This window comes from Leucoraja erinacea, chromosome 4, assembly GCF_028641065.1.
Source record: "Leucoraja erinacea ecotype New England chromosome 4, Leri_hhj_1, whole genome shotgun sequence".
Taxonomy (NCBI): Eukaryota; Metazoa; Chordata; class Chondrichthyes; order Rajiformes; family Rajidae; genus Leucoraja; species Leucoraja erinaceus.
The window spans coordinates 46,687,704-46,707,346 of record NC_073380.1 but is presented as its reverse complement, the minus strand read 5'-3'; the positions used below and the strand labels follow the sequence as shown (position 1 = coordinate 46,707,346).

General features: G+C 41.1%; 1 protein-coding gene across 1 annotated transcript in view; it reads left to right on the top strand.

The window, feature by feature from the left end:
• The window catches only part of tatdn1 (TatD DNase domain containing 1), a 61,740-nt gene that overhangs the window by 13,318 nt on the left and 28,779 nt on the right, over positions 1 to 19,643 (top strand). The window contains exons 5-9 of the mRNA XM_055634166.1: positions 1,344 to 1,487; positions 1,644 to 1,686; positions 10,821 to 10,906; positions 17,236 to 17,266; positions 17,447 to 17,456. Coding sequence (XP_055490141.1) covers positions 1,344 to 1,487; positions 1,644 to 1,686; positions 10,821 to 10,906; positions 17,236 to 17,266; positions 17,447 to 17,456 — 314 coding nt within the window. The remainder of the gene's footprint in view (positions 1 to 1,343; positions 1,488 to 1,643; positions 1,687 to 10,820; positions 10,907 to 17,235; positions 17,267 to 17,446; positions 17,457 to 19,643) is intronic.

The window sequence follows — 19,643 nt, the reverse complement described above, 5'->3', positions numbered from 1 at the left end:
GGAACATCATTACAAAGAAAGAGAGCACTGCTGAGCTCACTCATCGCAAAGGGACTGGCAAGCCAAGGAAGACCTCCACAGCTGATGACCGAATAATTATATCTATAATAAAGAAAAATCTCCAAACACCTGTCCAGCAGATCAGAAGCACTCTTCAGGAGTCAGGTGTGGATTTGTAATTGACCACTGTCCACAGAAGTCTTCATGAACAGAAATACAGAGGCTACACTGCAAGATGCAAACCACTGGTTAGCTGCAAAAATAAGACGGCCAGGTTACAGTTTGCCGAGATGTACTTAAAAGAGCAACCACGGTTCTGGAAAAAGGTCTTGTGGACAGATGAGACGAAGATTAACTTATCTCAGAGTGATGGCAATAGCAAAGTATGGAGGAGAGAAGGAACTGCCCAAAATCCAAAGTATACCACCTCATCTGTGAAATACGGTGGTGGGGGTGTTATGGCCTGGGCATGTATGGCTGCTGAAGGTACTGGTCACTTATCTTCATTAATAATACAACTGCTGATGGTAGTAGCATAATGAATTCTAAAGTATAGACACATCCTATCTGCTCAAGTTCAAACAAATGCCTCAAAACTCATTGGCCAGCGGTTCAATCTACAGAAGACAATGATCCCAAATATACTGCTAAAGCAACAAAGGAGTTTTTCAAAGCTAAAAAAATGTCAATTTTTGAGTGGCCAAGTCAATCACCCGATCTGAACCCAATTGAGCATGCATTTTATATGTTGATGAAAAAACTGAAGGGTACTAGCCCTCAAAACAAGCATAAGCTAAACATGGTTGCAATACAGGCCTGGCAGAGCATCACCAGAGAAGACACCCAACAACTAGTGATTGTCCATGAATCGCAACTTCGGAAGTCATTGCATGTAAAGGATATGCAACAAAATATTAAATATGATTACTTTAATTTACATGATATTGCTGTGTCCCAAACATTATGCTGCCCTGAAATGGAGGGACTATGTATAAACACCACTGTAATTTCTACATGGTGAAACCAAAATATATAAAAATGGCCTTTATTAAAATCTGACAATGTGCACTTTAACCACATGTGATTTTTTTTTTCTCTAATTAATTGTGGAGTACAAAGGCAAATAAATAAATGATGGGTCTTTGTCCCAAACATTATGGAGGGCACTATATACTTTTTACTTCTATATTTCCACAAACAGTTTAATGAGAGCAGCCGTTAACCTTCTCATAACTAGGGAGTGCAGCCTGGATATCTCTCATTCTTTAGACAGCCTCTTGCCTTGATGTATGGTTTTATATAAATCTCACTGATGATTTCTTTTTCATTTTATTGGTTCAAAGATATTTTCTACAGTACGGTTGGTTGTCACCCCACACGGTGTGGTGAATTTGAGCAGAATAATCCAGAACAGTATCTGAGTGATCTTAAAACATTGGCCATAGAAAACAAAGGGAAAGTAGTTGCCATTGGGGAGTGTGGCTTGGGTAAGTTTAACATAAAATCATGGAACAGTTGTTTTAGCTCTATTTTCTATTGAAAATAACCTTAATATTTTTTGTAAATGAACGATAGAGGACACTTCTAAATGATAATTTTAGAACCTAAACTTAACTTATTTTTATTTATTTTATTTTTCATAGATTTTGACAGATTGGAATTCTGTCCAAAAGAGACTCAATTAAAGTAAGTATTGTTCTTTGTTTAAACCAACGTTGATTACATTTTGTTCTCAGCCCTCCACAGATTTCTTTCTATGTTATACATTGGACGCACAGTCACGGAATGTAAGCATGCAGGTACAGCGGGCAGTGGCAACTAATGGCATGTTGGCCTTCATTGTGAGAGGATTTGAGTTTAGGAGCAAGGAGAGAGTTGTGAATCTGTGGAATTGTCTGCCACAGAAGGCAGTAGAGGTCAATTTACTGGATGTTTTCAAGGGAGCGTTAAATTTAGCTCATGGGGCTAGGGGAATCAAGGGATATGGGGGAAAAACCAGGAATTGGGTACTGATTTTAGATGATCAGCAATGACCATATTGAATGGCGGTGCTGGCACGAAGGGCCGAATGGCCTACTACTGCACCTCTTTTTCTATGTTTCCATGTTTCTATGTATTTTGGTGAGAAACAGCCACCTGTCAATCACAACATCTTCTCAAGCTTTTCACAGGAACGATGAGACAAGAAAGCAACAGTGCCGTCAAATGTTTCCCTACTGTCATGCAATGTGTCAATGTTACCACAGAGTTTTGAGCTCCGAATGACAATTCATTTTTTAATGTGAAGTGAACACGTGTAGTTCAATAAATCATGGATAATCTCTCATATTATGTTCCTACAAATAGTAGTTTAAAAAGTGACAAAAAGTCTCTGTCCATGGAAAATAATGGTTTATGGAAGTCTTTAAACAATTTCTGTTGCGGCTAAGTATAAATTGTCATCGTGCATGTTTATTTTTGAGGTGCAGTTAACCTATTAGCCTTAGTGGCAAAATGTATCCCTATTCTATCATGATATGAGTGGCGTCAGTTAATTAATCTCATTTTATGTTTTCTTCTCACTTGAAATTTCCTTGTTTGAGAACAAATGTCTAATAATTCAAGACCAAGGAGTTTTTCAACATTATGCAATTGAAAAGCTATATTATCACCTGTACTGAAACAGAGAAACAATCAACAATCAACTGAAACAGAGAAAAATCCAGATTATTTCACATCACTCCATAATTTTAACTGGGCAAAAATTATCCTAGTTCCCTTGAAACAATTTCTGCATCAAGACACACAGGGCGAGGTATTTTTTCCTACAATAGTCCATTTAACACCATTATGGAGATCCTGGACCATTTTGCATAGGAATGCAGTTCTCTGGCACTCCTGGACCACCATGTTTTAAGATAGAAAGGCAAGGTTGAGGAACAAACAATGAGTAATGTTGTATATTTAGTCAAAAAGGAAAAGGAAGCATAGGTAAGGTTAAAATGGACAGGGACGTGTGGATTGTTTAGAAAGCAGGAAATAAATTATTGGAGAGGCTGCAGAACACGCTCAAGGGGAAGCAGCCAGAAGTGTTGTGCACGTCGGCATGAATTACATAGGTAGGATAAGGGAAGAGGTCCTAAAGAATTAATACATGGAGTTAAGCAAAAGGTTAAAATGCAGGACCTTGGTGGTGATAATCTGGATTACTACTGGTCCCATGTGCTAGTGAGGGTAGCTATAGGAGGATAGAACACATGAATGCATGGCTGAGGAGTTGGGATAGGGATTCAGATTCAGAGAGTGGCGGAGGCCTGGAACACATTATCAGGGGTCGTGGATGAGGCAGATTTGATTTATTTTCTTTATCAGTTTTTATTTGTGATTTTGATTTTGACAACATGACTAACTCCTGCCGAAAGCCGAGTCCCCTCGTGTTTGATTCTGACATAGCCGAACGTTGGCGAATGTTTGAGCACGTCTATGCTCACTACATCCGTATCGTTCACTGAAACGACCCCGACGATCTGAAGACATTGCTACTACTTAATCTAGCGGGTCCGGAAGCAATGATCCATGCAGACAACCTCGAATTCGCCCCAGCACGCCTCGACGCGAACTGTCAGGTCCTGGTGCCAGCAGAAACTATCGATAACCCTACGGTCCTACTGAGAAAGTTTAGATAACTATGCGACCTGCTCTCGAACCGTATGCTCGAGAGAACACAATTCTTCACCCATCAGCAGCAGGTCGACGAACCTGTCGAACGATTTATCAGCAATATACGACACATGGCTACACGGTGCCGCTTCGGTGAGTTGACTAACGAGCTGGTACGCGATATAATTGTGGGAGGAATGAGCGACCGCAAGCGAAGAGCTGAACTGCTTCAGAACACTGAACTGACTTTAGATCAAGCCATTCACTCGTATCGAATGGCAGAGACTGTGGCCCCATTAGCAGATTTTGACCCTGCCCTCAAGAGCAACATAGCGTAAATCTAGCCAACTATCCGCAGAAATGTTTAAACGCGTCTTGCAAAGATCCCAATATGCCTGCAATTATTTCCACTCTAAGGGGTGCCAGTTTTGCGTCGCTCATGGGAAAGTTTGTCACAACTGCAAGAAGCTTAATCATTTTGCCACATGTTGTCGATCTCGTGGGAACACTGCTTCAAGGACAAATCTGAACCTACTTCAACAAGAGCTGTCTGACTCTGATTCCCAAGAGCAAGACGATGTTTCCCACGGGAATGATTCCGATAACACAAACAACGACTCAACCGTGCTGTAATTCCTGAGCTCCTCAGGCACGCTGCTGGATCCTGCGGTGACCATGGTAATAAACAACAAGGTTCTGACCGCCAAGGTCGACACTGGTGCAAAGGTGAACGTAATGTCACTCTGGGAGTTAACCAAGATAAGAACCACTGAGGATGTAGTTGCGCAAATCGGAAATGGAATGGTGTTCTCAGTCCTTGCGTCCAAAAGCTCTTTCTGGCAAATACCACTGGACCAGGCATCGTCTGCCCTAACAACTTTTGCCATTCCATTTGGCCGCTACAGGTTTTTAAGGATGCCTTTTGGCATCAACTCTGCAAGCGAAGTCTTCCAACGTGCAATGGAACAACGGTTCGCAGAATATCCAGGTGCCATCATTGTTGACAATATCTTAGTTCACAGCAGCGATGTTGCCGAGCATGACGCTAACCTGAAATATATATATATATATATATTTTTTTTTAATTAGAAGCAGTGTACAAAAGTATAAACCGCGGCATATGACATAGTACAGTTATTGTACAGCTTCAAATTTAATTTTTAGCTAAAGATGAGAAAGAAGGAGAGAGAGAGAAAGTGAATGTGCTAGAATAGAACCCCTAGACTACCAAATTGGTGTAGCCGAAGAGTGAGTAATAACCATATAACCATATAACAATTACAGCACGGAAACAGGCCATCTCGGCCCTACAAGTCCATGCTGAACAAATTTTTTTCCCCTTAGTCCCACCTGCCTGCACTCGTACCATAACCCTCCATTCCCTTCTCATCCATATGCCTATCCAATTTATTTTTAAATGATACCAATGAACCTGCCTCCACCACTTCCACTGGGAGCTCATTCCACACCGCCACCACTCTCTGCGTAAAGAAGTTCCCCCTCATATTACCCCTAAACTTCTGTCCCTTAATTCTGAAGTCATGTCCCCTTGTTTGAATCTTCCCTATTCTCAAAGGGAAAAGCTTGTCCACATCAACTCTGTTTATCCCTCTCATCATTTTAAAGACCTCTATCAGGTCCCCCCTTAACCTTCTGCGCTCCAGAGAATAAAGACCTAACTTATTCAACCTATCTCTGTAACTTAGTTGTTGAAACCCAGGCAACATTCTAGTAAATCTCCTCTGTACTCTCTCTATTTTGTTGACATCCTTCCTATAATTTGGCGACCAAAATTGTACCCCATACTCCAGATTTGGTCTCACCAATGCCTTGTACAATTTTAACATTACATCCCAGCTTCTATACTCAATGCTCTGATTTATAAAGGCTAGCATACCAAAAGCTTTCTTTACCACCCTATCTATATGAGATTCCACCTTCAAGGAACTATGCACGGTTATACCCAGATCCCTCTGTTCAACTGTATTCTTCAATTCCCTACCATTTACCATGTACGTCCTATTTTGATTTGTCCTGCCAAGGTGTAGCACCTCACATTTATCAGCATTAAACTCCATCTGCCATCTTTCAGCCCATTTTTCCAAATGGCCTAAATCACTCTGTAGACTTTGGAAATCCTCTTCATTATCCACAAAACTAAATCTTAGTATCATCTGCATACTTACTAATCCAATTTACCACACCTTCATCCAGATCATTGATGTACATGACAAACAACAAAGGACCCAACACAGATCCCTGAGGCACCCCACTAGTCACCTGCCTCCAACCCGATAAACAGCCATCCACCATTACCCTCTGGCTTCTCCCATTCAGCCACTGTTGAATCCATCTTGCTATTCCTGCATTTATACCCAACAGTTGAACCTTCTTAACCAACCTTCCATGAGGAACCTTGTCAAAGGCCTTACTAAAGTCCATATAGACAACATCCACTGCTTTACCCTCGTCAATTTCCCTAGTAACCTCTTCAAAAAATTCAAGAAGATTAGTCAAACATGACCCTCCAGGCACAAATCCATGTTGACTGTTCCTAATCAGACCCTGTTTATCTAGATGCTTATATATATTGTCTCTAAGTATCTTTTCCATTAATTTGCCCACCACTGAAGTCAAACTAACAGGCCCATAATTGCTAGGTTTACTCTTGGAACCCTTTTGAGTAAGTAAAAGAAATAAGAAAAACATAGAGAAATAAAAAGACAAAAACAGAAAGAAAAACAAAAAGTGATGTTATACCTGCTTCGTATCTCTCCCCACCCATCACCCAACCCATAATTCGATTTAATTCCTAAATGAAGAAGATATTACATCGTGCCAGAGACATCAACCTCAAACTCAACCCTCTTAAATGCAAATGTCCTTGGTGAGTAAGATAAGGAGAATCCCAGGGCATTTTATACGTACATTTGGAGTATTGTTTGCAGTCCTGATCATCCCATCGCAGAAGGATGTGGAGGCTTTGAAGAGGATGCAGAAAAATTCACCAGGATGTTGCTCAGATTATAATGCATTATCTATAAGGAACGGGTGGACAGACTCTGATTATTTTCTCTGGAATGGACGGGCAACCTGATAGATCTTCTATCGTGTCTTTATGCTATATAGTGGCTCGCCTCTGCTGTACACATTGTTGCGCTATTGGAGTGTTAAGTGCAAGGTCTGCAGTCGTACATGGATTATCCAGCAATGACATTGCAGTAGGTGTTGCATTGTCTGGGTCTGTGTGCCACAGTCACAGGTTGTTGTACCCTTGATGTAGCCCCATTTGTGCATTGTCACCCTTGACCGCCTGACCCCGGTTCGCAGTCGGTTGAGACATCTCCAGTTCAGCCAGGGTTTGTTTTGGGGACTGTCTAGTGGGTCTTTAAACTTAAAGGCCCACAATGAAAGAGCTAATAGTCAAATAACCATATAACAACCATATAACAAATGTAATATAGTTTACAAAATGGAGTTGTTCTTCTACAAAAGCATGGTCTAGTCGAACAAAAGAATGGCTCGGTGCCAAGTCTGAATGACTTTGCAAATTATATGGAATTAAATGGAGGACAGGTTGTCTTTTTAATAAAGACATTAAGATGGAAACCTGTGTAATAACATGTGCTTCTTTCAAGGCCATAAAGAAGCCAAGATTTAAAAAATAACTGATGTTCCAGGTATGAGTAATAACTTGTTATTGGATGAGCTTGATTTGGACCCAGCTTTTCCTATATTCTAAAAGGCTATAGAATCTTTCAGTCATGCCATATTCAGACTTGGTAGGAGTGTTTTACTGATAAGAAAAATGTATAATTACGCTAACTTTCCTTTGTTCTGTGAGTGGAGTCCGAGAAGCTCTGAGCAAAGTTTAAGCTCATTGTAGATCTTGCCACTCCCGTCTGACGAATCTATTAAAGATTGCCATGGTTTACCTTTAATAATTTTGTAGCTGTCTGCTTTTTTAAGAGATGAACTTTGACAAGACCTGGTGGTTTGTAGACATGTAATGATAACATTACTGAGTTCGAGAGTTCGGATTTCGATGTTATCCTCTTCAGACCTTTGCGGTGGTATTGATGTCTATGCCATCCTTAATAAAGATTGCACTACCTGATAGATGCATGTAGCACTTTGAGAGGCATAGATAGAGTAGATAGAATAATTTTCTCAAAGTGGAATTGTCACATACTAGAGGGCATTGGTGTAAGTTGAGAGGGGGGAGGTTTAAGGATTATTTATAAGGCAATATTTTGTTACACAGAGTAGGAGATGCATAGAATGTGCAAGGTAAATGGTGAAAGCAGATACAAATGCACTTTTGAAGGCCAATGAGACAGACACATGAACAGGTTGGAAATAGAATAGAATAGAATACGTTTATTGTCATTGCACAATACTGTGCAACAAAATTCCATTGCATCTCCTTCAGTTTAAAAAGAACAAAACACAACAGCCATTGACTCGCCTATACACAAAATCAGTAAAGAAAATAATAAATAGGTATTAAAAATATTTTAAAAGAATATTGCACATTATCTTGCACCCCGAATTATATTGTGCTTCCCCAGTGTTCTCTGTTAGAATTAAGTTATTTTATCGCACATGGGTAGAAACTATTTTTTAGTCTACTGGTGCGAGCCTTCAGAGACCTGTATCGCCTCCCAGAGGGTAGCAGAGTGAAAAGGTGGTTGGCAGGGTGGGATGTGTCCTGCTTGATGTTTGTGGCCCAGCTCAGCCATCGGGCCCTGTATATGTCATCCAGGGAGGGCAGTTGAACGTTTGTGATACTCTGTGCAATTTTAATCATTCTCTGCAGCGCCCTCCTCTCAGCCACAGTGCAGCTAGCAAACCACACCAGGATGCCATAGGAGAGGATGCTTTCCACGGCGCACCGGTAGAAGGACAGCAGCAGCGGCTGTGAAACGTTTACTCTCCGCAGAGACCTCAGGAAATACAGCCACTGCTGTGACTTCTTCACGAGAGTGATGGTGTTCATTTGTCATTTGAGGTCCTGGGAGATGTATATTCCCAGGAACTTAAAGTCAGTGACTCTCCACCATGTCTCCTTTGATGTATAGAGGAGCAGGTTCCTCTCTCCTCTTCCTGAAGTCAATAACCAATTATTTTGTTTTTGTTAGGTTGAGTACCAGGTTATTTTTAGTGCACCAGACAGTCAGTTTTTGGACTTTATCTCTGTAGACAGACTCATTGTTGCTATTTATCAGCCCCACCACAGTCGTGTCATCTGCAAACTTGATGATCCGGTTGGCCCTCCGTTGCCCTTGTAGTTGGTAAGTTGCTGAATACCCTGCCAGACACGCTGAGGGTCCCTCTCATTAAAGTGCCCCTCTAGTCTTCTTCCATAGGCTGCCTTTGCCTCTTTGATGGCTCTCTTTAGTTTGGGTCTGGCAGTGCTGTACAGTTCATCATTGCCAGATCTATAGGCTGAGTTGCATTCCCTCAGCAACTTCCTAACATCACTGGTCATCCATGGTTTGCTGTTTGGATAACACCTGACCTCTCTGTCGACAGTGACGTTATTGATGCAGTTCTGTATGTAGAACATGACTGTGGATGAGTTGTCTGTTATGTCCTGGTTTTCAAAAAAATCCCACTGGGTGCGCTCAAAGCAGTCCTGAAGTAAGGCGGCAGCGCCCTCAGGCCAAGTCTTTATGTTTCTCACACTGGGCTTAGTTTTCACGATGAGAGGTCTGTATGCTGGGGTGAGAAAGATGGTCAGACTGGCTGAGGTGAGGGAGGTTGGAGGCTTTGTATCCATCCTTGATGTTGCTGTACACATGATCCAATGTGTTTTGACCTCTCGTTGGACACGTGACGCGCTGGTGGAATTTAGGGAGGACATTTTTGTAGATTTGCCTGGTTAAAGTCTCCAGCCACGATGAAAATCCCATCAGGGTGCGCAGTCTGTAGTTTGTTGATGGATGTTAGCAGGGTGATCATTGCTAGCTTGACATTAGCGCTTGGTAGAATGTAAACAGCCATAGTAACAACAACTGTGAACTCCCGCGGCAGATAGAAGGGTCGGCATTTCAATGTTATAAACTCCAAGTCTGAACAGTGTCTCTCAATGGAGGGATATAAACCATTTGAAGGCTGATGAGATTAGTTTAAATTGACATTGTGGTCAGCTAAGACATTGTAGGTTGAGGAGCCTGTTGATAGGTTGTATTGTTCTATATTCAATGATAAGATTTGATGAGCTCTGAAGGGTAAAATAGACTCTCCAGGTTTTGGGGGATTTGTTAGGCACTCACTATAGGGAATAAAACTGGTGTATTTCTTATTAAAACAGGGGAATACAAGTTACAGATGTTGTTTCCTGATTCTTTTTTTCCCCTTGCTCATTGTACAAACCCCAAACATTGATTTGTTTTAAACTTTTGTAATTAGGCATATTGATCTCAACTAGATGTCATTTTATTTTCCCTGTCCCATTCATGGAAGTATCTTTCCATTTTCAAAATTTCCATTTCCCAAACCCAAGAGTATATTATGTTTTAATATACAAGTAGCTCTGCTGCAGCACATGTTTCCATAACACAAATTTGATATGATGGAAGTGATGAATTAGGGAACATCATTTGTATAAAGTGTGCCAAAATGTTTATAACACCATTTTGATCGGGAGCTACAGAACCACATAAATTTACTTTGTGAACTGACAAGCAGGAAAAAATAGCTGCTTGGAAGAAAGAAAGTGTAGGGCCTCCTTGCTGTAATCAGGCGCCATTGTCTCTTAAGGAAACCGCTGCTACTGTAACTGGGTGGTCATAGAAATTGACAAGCTATTGCTTCTATTGACACGTATGCAATGATACTCTATTAAACAATGTAACATACAGCTTTTAGCATTTTTTAGCTTGCTGGAATAAAAACCACATGTCTATTTTAAGGACCTTTATATTTTTTAAATCCTGCAGGAAGAATAAGCATGTTACTGCAAGGCTGAGATTCTCGAGTCCCTAACCCCGCTTTTTCCCTCATTGACATAATTGTTTTTATAACAAGATTTTCTTACGGGGGTGTTTCTCAGGAATGCAACTATTGTGTTATATAATGAGGGTAAACTGACATTAAGACCTAATAAGTAGATTTTTTTTAACTTTAAAAAAAAAAAGTGGTCAAAATAAATAATGAGAATATACTTTTTCTTTCAGATATTTTGAAAAGCAATTTGACTTGGCAGAAGCAACTAAATTACCCATGTTTCTACACTGCAGAAATTCACATCCAGAATTTCTAGGTATGCTTGAAATGACAAGAAAGGTTTCTGTGATATTATTAAATCAAGTTCTTTGCTTCAAGTAATTGATCCACTGGTCCTTGCATATTTAAGTTTTATTTGGATTCGTAATGAATAAGCTGATCTCTAATGGGGCAGGAATAAGATGCACCTTGAGCCTGGTGACGTGTTTGTTACCCTTGATTCTCAAGTGCTTGCTGATACCTCTGCTGTACACTGGGTTTACTTTCCTTCTGATACGGGTGCATTTTTAGCTTTAAATTGCTTTACTTTTCTAGTAACTAAATTAAAAATAAACAACTTCCTGATTTCATTATCATTTAGTTGTTTATTTTTTGAGGCAATGTATCCCCCTTATTTTCTAAGCATTTCTATATTTAAACCTTGGCAAGATTACACTTATTGCCCATGTCATAGAGACATCGAATTATACAGATTAGAAATGGGCCGTTTGGCCCAACCAATCTATGCTAATCAAGATGTACCATCTAAGCTAGACCCATTTGTCCACATTTGACCCATATTCTTCTCAATCTTTGCTATCCATGTTCCTGTAAATGTTGTTATAGTAACGGCCTTAACCACTTCATCCGGCAGCTCATTCCATATACCTACTACCCTCTGTGTGGAAAAAGATGCTCCTCGGATTCCTATTAAATCTTTTCTCTCTCACCTTAAATCTATGCTCTCTTGTTCATGATTGTCCTACCCATGGGAAAAATACTCTGTGCATTCACCCTCATGATTTTATCCATCTCTATAACTACTCCTTAGCCTCCTGTGCTGCAAGGAATAAAATCCCAGCCTGGCCAATCTTACACGTAAATCTTTACTGAACTCTTTCCAGCTTAATGGCATTTTTCCTGTAACAGGGTGGCCAAAACTGAACATAATACTCTGAAGTGCAGCCTCACTAATGTCTTGAATAAATGGAAAATAATGTTCCAACTTCTATACTCCATTCCCTGACTGATGAAGACCAGCTCCTCAAAAACCCTTTGTTATCACTCATCCTCCTATAATGCCACTTTCAATATGTTTGTGCATTGTGGGCTAAAGAGTCTATTCCTGTGCTCAACTGTTTTACGTTCTGTGTTCCACAACTCTTCACGACTCTACCATTCACTGGGAAGGTCCTACCTTGGTTTAACTTCTCAAAATGCAACACCTCACATTTATCTGAATTAAATCCCATTAGCCATTCCTTGGCCCACTTGCCCAGCTGATCAAGATCCCGCTGTAATTTTTTTGATGATTATCTTCACTGACTACGATGCCACCTCTTTTAGTGTAATTAGCAAACTTCCTGATCATATCTTCTACATTCTAATTCAAGTTGTTGATAAAGGTGACAAACAGCAATGTCGTAATAACTCTTGATGCATAACAATATATTTACATTCTTTTGAGTCTGAAAACATAAGCAACAGAATGCTGACAACATCTCTAAGAAAATATACTTGCTGAATTTTTTGGCTGCTGGCATTCATTGTTACTTTTTCAGTCCTCAATAAATTAATTAATTTTTACAATTTGCCATGATGGGATTTGAATTAGGGAACTGTTAGTCTAACATCACCATCAAACACACATTTTCATCCATACAAGTAATACCCTCAAATCTGGTGCTGTATTCCAAATTGATACAACAGCTTCCAAATGTTGTTAATATAACCATATAACCATATATAACAATTACAGCACGGAAACAGGCCATCTCGACCCTACAAGTCCGTGCCGAACAAATTTTTTTTCCCCTTAGTCCCACCTGCCTGCACTCATACCATAACCCTCCATTCCCTTCTCATCCATATGCCTATCCAATTTATTTTTAAATGATACCAATGAACCTGCCTCCACCACTTCCAATCTTTTTTAAAATGACTCCATGTTTGCACTGGCAGCAATTTTTTGAATTGTTATAATTTATCCTTGCCTCTCAGGTTCTTTTTCTGTGTCGAATAGCATAAGCTTTATTTTTTGGGAAAAGTCAAACTTGTTAAATGGCGGAGAATTTGTTTTAACCTAGCAAAGCACCCCGATATATTCTAAACATTACTGGAGGAGTAAAAGGGAAATCTTCTCCAGGTTCAAGTAAAAGAGGGCCAGTTAATCAAATCAGATTGAAGGGTGCAGAGTGTGATTAAGAGAATATAACAATGAATAAGGATGACCAAGGAAATAATTGCGGGTGATAAATTAATTGTCCAATCATTAGGAGAAAAAAAAGGGGAAAGAATGGTTGGATTATAAGCGAGTTTATAAAGTATTATTTAATACAAATGAAACCTGAAAACATTAGGTTGTTCATTTTCAATGCTGGAGAGTTAAACTGGTAGTCATTAATATTTATTGTAAGGTTAACAAATTATGTAAAAAGCCAAGGACCAACCTGGTGATTTTTGTTTCGTTTGCACATTCCAAGCAAATGCAAGAAAGTCATACCATTCAATTAATTTGAATGGTAAATCAGAGTGTGTTGCCATTTTTTGCAAAGTGGAATGGTGCATCTTGGATAGCAACTTCCAAATTTTCATTGTGAACTATGGAGTTGCTTCAACAGATGTTTCCGTATGATTTTCACATAAATGGTTAGTGCTTTGAGCTCACTTTTTTTTTCTTAGGCAAATGCAACATTTTAAGACAAACATGCTAGTTTGTGCAACGATAAATTCAAAATCATTTAACATGTATTGGTTGCAAGAAAAAGGTAGAAATGCATAGCTGGTAATTATGGCCACATGAGGCCATAATGTGGCACCAGAAAACTGAAATCAAAAAGGTTTAATTTAATCCATTCAAGCAAAACGATGAAAATACTGCAGACACTGAAAATCTGAAATAAAAACAGGGAATGCTGGAAATTCTCAGCAGATCAGACAGCATCAACGAAGAGGAAAACAGAGTTGACCGGTTCTAATATCCTGAAAAGGTAACTCTATTTCTTTCATTGCAGATGCTGCCCTGACCTGATGTATATTTTCACCAACGTTTGTATTTATTTCACAGTATTAATGATGTCGCCAATATAATCCCAACTACCTGGGATTTTGCGACATTGCAGTTTGTGAACTGCTTTGTAACACAGTTGTAAACTGACTAAAATGTTGAAGTAGATTGTGTGGACGCTGGATAGCACGCAACAAAAGCTTTTCACTGTACCTCGGTACATGTGACAATAAACAAAACTGTAAACTATAGACAGCGTAAGGTTTTCATTAGTTGCTGATCTGAGTGTATTCAATGCTGGCAATTTTATTCATGGGAGATTAATTCAGTATATTTTGCTTTATAAAATACAGTGGTAGAGGACCTTGGCAGGTCAGACAGCCTCTGTGGAGGGAAATGGACAGACGATGTTTCAGGTCGGTATCCTTCAGACTTATCAGTCTGAAGAAGAGATCCAACCTGAAACATCCTCTGTGTATGACGGAACCACAGATGCTGGTTTAAACTGAAGATTAACACAAAATGCTGGAGTAACTCAAGAAGGAATGGGTGATGAAGAACTGACTGAAGAAGGATCTGGATGTGAAACGTCACCCAATCCTTCTCTCCAGCGATGCTGCCTGTTTCGCTGAGTTATTCCAGCATTTTGTGTCTAAAACATCATCTGGATTGTTTCTCTTCACAGATGTTGCCTGATCCACTGAGTTCCTTCAGGACTTTTATTTTGCTCAAGATTCCAGCATATGCAGTTCCTAATCTCTCTATTTTTTTGATTGGGGATCACTGGAACTCTTATGGCATCTGGGCATTGAGATACAAATCAGCTGTGGCAGGCAGCTAAATAATTGAGTTTTTTTCATGGAAATGTTGTGAAGAGTTTTTCAATTATGTATGATCTTCCTCTATCATATATCCGCCAATCCCTCACTGGCATGTTATAATGTGCCTGTTGAATTTTATTGACATTGATCTCACTCTCCATCCCCCCCACTCGTAACAAGGACAGAGTCCCCCTTGCCCTCACCTTCCAACCCACCAGCCATCACATACAACAGATTATCTTCCGACAGTTTCGCAATGCAACGGATCCCACCACTGGCCACATCTTCCCATCTCCTCCCCATTCGGCTTTCTGCAGAGACCGCTCCCTCCGTAACTCCTTGGTCAATTCGTCCCTTCCCAGCCAAACCACCCCCTCCCCTGGTACTTCCCTTGCAACCGCAGGAAATGCTGCACTTGTCGCTTTACACCCTTGACTCCATCCAAGGGCCCAAGCAGTCTTTCCAGGTGTGGCAGAGGTTCACCTGCACCTCCTCCAACCTCATCTATTGCATCCGCTGCTCTAGGTGTCAACTGCTCCACATCAGTGAGATCAGGCGTATTCTTGGCGATCGCTTCGTCCAACACCTCCGCTCAGTTCGCACTAAGCAACCCTGTGGCCCAACACTTCAACCCCCCCACCTTTCTGGCCTGGGCCTCCTCCATGGCCACAGTGAGTCCCACCGCAGTGAGTCCCACCGCTCGATCCGAAACGTCACCTATTCCTTCGCTGCATAGATGCTGCCTCACCCGCTGAATTTCTCCAGCATTTTTGTCTACATTTAAGAACACACAGGTCATCTATCCTATTTTATTCATCTGTCAGCAATGTATGTCTGTCCATTCTACATAGATACATAGAAAATAGGTGCAGGAGTAGACCATTCGGCCCGTCGAGCCAGCACCGCCATTCAATGTGATCATGGCTGATCATCTACAAACAGTACCCCATTCCTGCCTTCTCCCCATATCCTTTGATTCCGTTAGCCCCAAGAGCTCTATGTAACTCTTTTGAATGCATCCAATGAATTGGCCTCCACTGCCTTCTGAGGCAGAGAATTCCACAAATTCACAACTCTCTGTGTGAAAATGTTTTTCCTCACCTCAGTTCTAAATGGCCTACCCCTTATTCTTAAACTGCGGCCTCTGGTTCTGGACTCCCCCAACACCGGGAACATGTTTCCTGCATCTAGCGTGTCCAATCCCTTAATAATTTTATATGTTTCTATAAGATACCCTCTCATCCTTCTAAATTCCAGTGAATACAAGCTCAGCTGCTCCATTCAGAATCAGAATCATACTTTATTCGCCAAATATGTTTTGCAATATACGAGGAATTTCATTGGCCAGGTCAGTCATACATTAAAAAGCAACAGATCACTCAAAAACACATTTTAACATGAACATCCACCACAGTGACTCCTACACATTCCTCACTGTGATGGAAGGTGAAATAAAATTCAAGTCTCTTCCTTCTGTTCTTCCTCGGTCGTGGGCCTCGAGCCCGCCATTGACGGGACGATCTTGACTCCCGTAGCCGGTGCAGTTCGGGCCCTCCATATGACAGTCCGGCCATTCCTGGAATTAAACTTGTGAACCTACTAGCACTGCCTCAATAGCAATAATGGCCTGCCTCAAATTAGGAGACCAAAGCTACACACAATACTACAGGTGTGGTCTCACCAGGGCCCTGTACAACTGCAGATGGACCTCTTTGCTCCTACACTCAAATCCTTTCGTTATGAAGGCCAACATGTCATTAGCTCTTTTTTACTGCCTGCTGTACCTGCATGCTTACTTTCAGCGATTGATGTACAAGGATACCCAGGTCTCATTGCACTTCCCCTTTTCCTAATCTGACACCATTCAGATAATAATTTGCCTTCTTGTTCTTGCCACGAAGGAGGATAACCTCACATTTATCCACCTTATACTGCATCTGCCATGCATCTGCCCACTCACCCAACCTATCCAAGTCACCCTGCATCCTCTTAGCATCCTCCTCACAGTTCACACTGCCACCCGTCTTTGTGTCATCTGCAAATTTGCTAATGTTACTTTAATTCCTTCATCCCAGCACCAAGCCTTGCGGTTCCCCACTAGTCACTACCTGCCATTCTGAAAGGGATCCGTTAATTCCTACTCTTTGTTTCCTTTGTCTGCCAACCAATTTTCTATCCATGTCAATATCCTACCCCCAATACCATGTGCTCTAATTTTGCTCACTAATCTCCTGTGGGACCTTATTAAAGGCTTTTTGAAAGTCCAGATACACTACATCCACTGGCTCTCACGTATCCATTCAATTTGTTACATGCTCAAAACAGTCAGGAAGATTCGTCAAGCATTCTGTTGAAAAGTCGTGTTAGTTTACATTTATTTGTGGTCTTGCTGAGGGAATCACAGCTTACCTTGAATGGCTGGCCAAATTTAAGGTTGAAACCGCTTGATTTCTTTAACTTAGTTTTTGTATTTGTTTGCTATGCATTCACAAAAATATAAAAGCACGTTGGGCATGAAAATAATAAAATGTGTAAAAATTTCATCTGTTTCATTTGTAGATATAGTGAAGAGAAATATGGATAGATGTGTGTTGGAGGAGTGGTAAGTCTAACCTTAATGCTTATGCCAATCTACCTAGCCCATGATTTGTGGAAATTGTGGAGGCCCTTGCAGGGATATTTGCTTCATCTTTGGCCACAGGTGAAGGTCTGGAAGGCTGGGCAGTAGTTAATGTTGTACTGTTTAAAAGGTGCAGCAAGGGAAAGCAAGGAAAGGAGTGGCCAGTGAACCTGACATTAATGGTGGGTAAGTTACTGGAGGAGATTCTGAAGGGCATGATATGCCAACATTTGGATATACAAGGACTAATTTGGGATACTCAACACGGATTTGTGCATGGGAAATCATGTCTCGGGGATCAATGCCTGGCGCATTGTTGTTTACCATTTAATTAAACAATTTTGAAGTGAAGGTATAAAACATAGTTGGTAAAGTTGCAGATGACAGTGGAAAAAATGATCGTTTTATACTGGGAACTTGATCGGCAAGTTAAGTGGGCTGAGGAATGGTTTTGTTTACTTTATTATTGTCACATGTACTGAGGTACAGTGAAAAGCTTTTGTTTGAGTGCTATCCAGTTAAATAAAACTATATGAATACAATCAAGCCGCCACAGTGCACAGATAAAGGGTACAACATTTAGTGTAAGATAAGATATAACAATGAAGTTCTGACCAAAGATAGTTCAGAAGTCTTCAACGGGATAGATGGGAGGTCAGGAATGCATTTTAGTTGATGAGAGGACTGTTCAGTAGCCTGATAACAGTTCGGAAGATAGTGACCCTGAACCTGGACGTTTGCATTTTCAAACTTCTGTACTCTTTGCTTGAAGAGGGAGTGACTGGAGGGGATTGGTTTCTACAGAGTATCTGTAGAAGTTGTTTGTTTAGGAGATGCCAAAATTCTTAAAGGCCTGTCCCACTAAGGCAATCTTATTGGCGAGTTTAGGAGACTCTACACTCACCACAAACTCGCAGCATAGTCGACACATGGTCGAGAGGAGTTCCCGCATAGTGGTTACTACTTGCGGCCTCAGTTTGGTCGTGGAAAGATTTTCACCAGAAATTGGTCGGCATGGAGCAAATCAATAATTTTGAGCTCGTAGTGCAGTGGTAGTGGGGTCGCCATGTTGTTGTAGGTAGTCGAGGTAGCCGTAGGTAATCTCCTTTGCTGACCGGGCATTTTAATTGGCTCATTTGGGAACAAAAAACGTAAGCACGAGTTTTCAGAACCAAGGAAAACGGACCGGTAATGTTAAATGCCCACTAAACTTCACAGAGTGTGTGTCTCTGACTTTAGGAGACTCTACACTCGCCATTCGACACATGGTCGAGAGGAGTTCCCGCATAGTGGTTACTACTTGCGTTGTCTGGCTTTTTCGCCAAGTCGAGGTAGCCGTAGGTAATCTCCTTTGCTGACCGGGCATTTTAATTGGCTCATTTGGGAACAAAAAACGTAAGGACGAGTTTTCAGAACCAAGGAAAACGGACCGGTAATGTTAAATGCCCACTAAACTTCACAGATGTGTGTCTCTGACTTATTCAACGTTGTCTGGCTTTTTAAAAGTGTCTCCACTCCTTCTCCCCGCTCTTTTAAAGGACTTACCGTACACTGTGTTAGCCGTCTTTAGCCTTCCTGTTCATCGCGGGTATCACCTTGGCTTTGCACCATGTGAATTTCAGACAGCGCTCCCCCCGCTTTCCCTGGCCCCCGCCTTTGCGATGTGTTTGTGTGTGTGTGTGTGTTCCGCGCTGACGGTTGTTCCAGCTCACGGTTTTTCAGGCGAGTGCCCCCGAGCTTGAAGGTCACAGACAGTTTGCTGAAAAGTCGCGTAAGTGGAACAGGCCCTTATGCCTTCTACGGAAGTAGAGGTGTTGGTGTGCTTTCTAGGCCATAGCTTCATTGTGGCTGATCCAAGACAAATTGCTGGTAATATTTATTCCTAGGAACTTGAAGCTTTATGTCTCTACGTTGGCGGCATATGTACTGCTTGGCTTCCTGGAGCCTATCATAATTTCCTGTTTGGATAAATACACAATACCCTGTTATAGGAAAGTGGTTATTAAACTGGAATGGGAACAAACTGGATTGGTGAGAATGTTGTCAAGACTTGAAGGCCTGAGTTATAGGGAGAGGTTAGGCAGGCTAAGGTTTATTCCTTGGAGCATAGGACCATGTTTATAATACCATGATGGGTATAGATAAGGTGAATGCACAGTCGTTTTACCCACAGTGCAGCACAGGAACTGGTTCTCCTTTCCCCTCTGCCACCCCCACCATGGTCTGTGCTGACCATGATGCCAATTTAAACTCTTCCCATCTGCCTACACATACATATTTTGATAATGTAATCCAGATGTGCTAGCTGCATTTGTAAAGGAAAATTCAGAGTAATGCGTTCACAGAA